The sequence below is a fragment of the Vigna radiata genome, unplaced genomic scaffold (genome assembly GCF_000741045.1).
Source record: "Vigna radiata var. radiata cultivar VC1973A unplaced genomic scaffold, Vradiata_ver6 scaffold_826, whole genome shotgun sequence".
Lineage (NCBI taxonomy): Eukaryota > Viridiplantae > Streptophyta > Magnoliopsida > Fabales > Fabaceae > Vigna > Vigna radiata.
In genome coordinates this window covers 643-6142 of record NW_014543207.1, presented here as the reverse complement: position 1 = coordinate 6142, position 5500 = coordinate 643, and the positions used below count along the sequence as shown (strand labels likewise).

At 34.9% G+C, this 5500-nt stretch overlaps 1 protein-coding gene across 1 annotated transcript; it reads left to right on the top strand.

Annotated features, from left to right (window-relative positions):
* Positions 1-1591: 1591 nt before the first annotated feature.
* On the top strand, positions 1592-4235 carry LOC106753232 (TMV resistance protein N). The gene is made up of 6 exons (XM_014635023.1): positions 1592-1744; positions 1840-2069; positions 2161-2236; positions 2324-3217; positions 3321-3536; positions 3660-4235. The coding sequence occupies exons 1-6, from the start codon at positions 1592-1594 to the stop codon at positions 4233-4235; spliced, it is 2145 nt and encodes a 714-aa protein (XP_014490509.1).
* Positions 4236-5500: the final 1265 nt, after the last annotated feature.

Here is a 5500-nt window from a genome sequence, read left to right as displayed (position 1 = left end):
ACACACCAAAAACCCCATCTTCTCTCATTCTCTTCTCTTCTAAGTTTTATCTTTTCTCTCTTTTCCTTCTCTAAAAAATATTCTGGGTTATTCTTATACTCTTTTAAGAGTTCCTTGCTAGTTCTGAGTTTTAAGAGTTCCTTGCTAGTTCTGAGATCCTCAGAAATATTCTGAGAAGTTCCTGTTTAAGAACAGTGACTCTACACGCCTTAGGAAAATTTGTTCGTGATTCTGTCAGCCTTTTACAACATTAAGAAGGGCAGAAGAATGAAAAGAACGGGGAGGACATGATCTGATTCATTTTCACCAATTTCTCCTCTAACCATTTCACAAAATTCTCCAAAAAAAAAAAATTACATCAGCACTTCTAATTAGAAACCAAGACCTAGCACCATTACCGTCCTCGAGAAAACTTCCAGATCACGAATTCTGCATACCTAACCAAATTGCCAAGCCTAAACAGCACAACATTTACGACTTCTTTCTTATCAGAAAAAACTAAAAGAAACAAAATTGTTGCTATAATGTTATATAGATGACCTTATGAAAAAAATATGATGAATTTGCTGTTAAGTAGATTTGTATTGGTTGTTTTGCACATCTCATGCAGGAATACAGATTCAAGCCCTGCCTTGTGGAAAGAAACGAAGAATCCATAAAATATAAAAATAGACTTGTGCGATCATACGAATTAGCATAATACTTATTACCCAAAATATAAACATAATTAGGAGTACTTATACTATCGCATCAGTCTACTATTCATTACGTAAAACCATAAAATAAGTAAACAGCCCTATGACCCTAAGAGTACTCATGCAGTTGTCAACATGTGCTCGTTATTCTCAATTCCTCAATCATATTAAAAATATCAAAAAAAAAAAATACAACATATCCAAAATGTTAAAAAGATTAAAATTCTCACATAAACAACTTATTCCAAAAGTATGTATCCTTGATTCTTCATTAAGAGTAGAGATATTTAGGAGCAAGACAAGTCTTTGTCAGGTTCATTTTCCTAAAAATCCAAAATTTTCCTAAGATTCAAATCATCTCATAAAAATCATTTTAATGAAGAGTTTCCAAAAGAACCACATACTCCTAACTTCTGATATAGGAACAAGGTCAATTTTTGTCTGACTTAATATTTTGGGTTAATACCTTTCCTATGTGTAACATACTTTCGAACTCAAAAATCTGTAGATCATATTTTATTTTATGATTTTTCTGTTATTTTCCAAAATAAACTATGATAACTACTTCAAATTCTTTTATTTTCAAACTATTTATTATTTTATAAAAAGTTTCAAACTCTTCCATGGTGGTATGACATACGGCAAAAGTCCAAAATGTGACCAACACTCTTCCAAGTTATTAAACAAAAACCAAACAGTTATATATGTTGGCTTAACAGTATTACAATAATTATATAAAAATTCAAACGTGATTATATATGTGTTAACATTGTATTTAACATTTATTAATAAAAGATTAAAACTATATAATTGTTATAAGATGCATTCATCTCCTTCTCTATCTTGCAGTATTGTCTTTCTTCTAACTCTTCCTGACTTCTCATAAATTTCTTTCCATGGATAACGCCTCCTCATCCTACAAACTCCCACGGAAGTACGATGTCATCATCAACTTCACTGGAGAAGACATCCACACAAAATTTATTTCTCATCTCAATTCTGCCCTCTCTACTGTTGGTCTCACCACTTTCCTTCATCACCCCAATGCAGTGAGTCAACTCACATCCAAGAATCTGTTCTCAGCCATGTAGTAATTGTTGTTTTCACCCAAACCTATTCTCAATCTGCTTGGTGTCTTAATCAGCTTCTACAAATCATCAAATGGCACCAAACTTATTGCCGACATGTTCTGCCTGTATATTATGAAATCCAGCCATCTGATGTACGTCTTCAGAAGGGTGACTTTGGAAAAGCCTTGAAGGCAACTGCTGAACAAACATTTTCAGGAGAAGAATTGAAGCATGGAATGTCCAGGTGGAGGCATGCACTCACCAAAGTTGCAAATTTGTTTGGATGGGATGAGAGCAATCACAGGTACATCACTCACTCAATCAACCATCTTTTAAGCCTCCGATTTCATTTTCTTAATACATGACTACTTCTATAATTGCTCTCGTACTTGAAGGAGTGATGCTGAATTAGTGGACAAAATTGTTAAGAGCGTTGTTAATTTACCGGCCTTGTCTGCTACTAAATATCAAGTTGGATAACAATCCCACGTGGAAGATCTGATTCGAACTATCAAAAATAAATCCACTGAAGTTTGTATGATAGAGATATTAGGACAGCACGGATCTGGTAAAACAACTCTTGCCAAAGCGATCTACAATCAAATTCATTGGACGTTCAAGGACAAAAGTTTCATTGAAAATATTTCACGTGTTAGCGAAATAAGAGGGCTTCTTCGTTTACAAGAACAACTTCTTTTAGATGTCCTAAAACAAAAAGTGGAGATTCCTAGTGTTGATGTGGGAAGAACTATGATTCGGGAAAGACTTTTAGGAAAAAGGGTTCTCATTGTACTTGACGATTTTAGCGATTTTTACTCTGAAAATTTATTCGACCTAAGGGATTGTCTTAAATTGTTATTTGAAGGAACTGTTATAATCGTTACATCAACATATGGAACACGGTTGATAGATCAAGCTGATTCTGTCTTTCGGGTAGAGCGAATGAACGAAGAGGAATCCCTTGAGCTTCTTAGTTGGCACGCATTTAGAAAACCAAAACTAAAAGAAGAATACAAAGACCTTGCAAGAAGTGTAGTTATTTATTGTGGAGGACTACCTCTAGCTCTTGAAGTCGTTGGAAGTACTTTATTTGAAAAGACCAAAGAAGAATGGAAGAGTTTATTGTTTAAATATCCGATAATTGGCTGGCATCGTGTTTCAGAGATAATAAAAGTAAGCATCGAAGGTTCACTGAATGAAATGGAAAAAGATATATTCCTTGATATATGTTGTTTCTTTGTTGGTAAGAGCATAGCCTATGTTAGGAAGATCCTAAATGGTTGTGAAGTAGACGTTGTTATTGGAATAAGAGTTCTCATCCAGCGTAACCTCATCAAAATTGACAACAACAACAAATTTGAAATGCATCCTTTGCTACAAGAAATCAGACTACAAATTATCGGTGATAAATTTGCAGGGGATTTTGAGAAGAACAGGCTACCGTGGAAATATGTAAGAACATTCTTTATATGTGATTTGAAACTTCTTTTAAAAGCGTTTTCTTTCAACTGTGCAGTACAATTTTCTTTTTTTTTATTTGCTCTTTTCATCACAGGAGACAGAAGAAGCCCTGCAGTTGTTGCCTTCGAAACTGCTCACTGCCATCGGAAGTGTACAGCCGACTGTAAATTCTCAGTACCTTGTTGAGAAACTAAGATGGATCAGTTTCCATGGTTTTTCTTCAGAATGTCTACCTAACAACTTTGATTATGATCCAATAGCAATTGAGTTAAAACGCAGTCTTCTTCGATTTCTCTGGAAAACACCCCAGGTTTTATTACCACCCACTTCTAGATTAAAACACAACTTAATTAAAATAAATCAGTAGCTTGATATTATTTCATTTTTTATTTCTACTTTAATATTTCTAAAATGAAAAACTATCATGGTGCAGGTTTTGAGATCGCTAAAAATTCTTAACCTCAGTCACTCCAAGCATTTAACTACAACTCCTGACTTTACCGGATTACCAAGTCTTGTACACCTCATTTTCAAATATTGTTCAAGATTGCGCAAAGTACACCAATCTATTGGATCACTCAACAGTCTTATACTTCTAAATTTGAAAGACTGTACAAGTCTAAGCAATCTTCCAAGAGAGATGTATGAGTTGAAATCTTTAAGAACTCTCATTCTCTCTGGTTGTTCAAAGATTGACTTAATGGAAAATGATATGGTGCAGATGGAATCCTTGATAACTCTAATTGCTGAAAACAAAGCTGTGAAAGAAGTGCGTTTTTCAATTGTAAGCTCAAAAAGCATTGGATATATATCTCTACCTGGATTTGAGGGATTATCTCATAATCTTTTTCCTTCTATCATTCGGTCTTGGATGTCCCCAATAATGAATCCCATCTCTTATATTCATTCGCTTTGCATGGATACTGAGGATAATACGATTGATATTGCACCATTGCTTAGCACCCTTTCAAATATTCGAATTCGGAAAGCTCTTTATGGTCTCAAATAGATCCCTCTTGCATGGTTTGAACGATTCAACACGTTTTTGCTCAATCTTGGGTTCCTCGGAAGCAAGGCAAATCCATCTGTATTTGTCTTCCACAACACTACAACCACTCTATATATACTTGTTTATGTTAATGACATAATTTTGAAAAGGAATAATAATTTTTTAATTCAAAAACTTTTGGCAAGGTTCAAAACTAAGTTTGCTATCAAGGATTTAGGTCGTCTAAATTACTTTCTTAGTCTCGAGGTCCACTACACTACCAATGATGTCTTTCTAAGCCAAACCAAATATGCTCAAGACATTTTATCCAGGGCCCAGATGTTTGATGTAGAACCGACAGCCACACTACTCCAACATGATATCCAACTGACAACCACAGGAGATCCTTTCTTTGATCCCACTTAGTATCTCTCTTTCGTTGGTGCACTCCAGTATCTCACTATAACTCGTCCTGACTTGTCCTACGTGGTAAATTTCGTTAGTTAGTTTCTTCAAGCTCCAACGAATGATCATTTTCAAGCAGTTAAATGCATCCTTCGATACGTCAAGGGTACCATGTCCTATGGCCTATCCTTCACCAGTGGAGCTTCCCTTAATGTTCTTGGTTACTCGGATGCAGATTTGGCTCGTTGTATTGAGACTAGACGTTCACCTATGGTTATTCTATCTTCTTAGGCGGAAATCTCGTCTCATGAAGTGCTAAGAAACAGCCAACCGTAGCTCGATCAAGCCGTGAATCAGAATATAGAGTCATGGCTAATGCGGCAGCTGAACTAATATGGACTACTCATCTTCTACATGATTTGCATATTTCTTATCAAGCACCAACTCTTCTTTGTGACAACAAGAGTGCAATATTCCTCTCCCAAAATCCGGTGGCTCACAAACGAGCAAAACATATTGATATTGATTATCACTTTGTTCGAGAGCTTGTTCTATCTAACAAACTCATCACTCAATTCATTCCGATCTCCAACTAGCAGACATATTCATTAAAAGTCTGCCTCAACCATTGTTCAAGTTCTTTAGAGCCAAGCTTCACGTTGGACCGAATCTCACGCTGTGCTTGAGCGGGATGATAAGAAATAATATCTTTTAATACAGTTTACCTTATTTAGCTTCTGCATAATTGATTATGTCATGAATAATTGATATATTCTTTCCTTAATTATAGAATTTAAGTATTTTTTATATTCTAAAAAAAAATATAAATATGATATTACTTTATACTCTATCGTGCCCATTCTCATTTAAAAAGTAAAGAA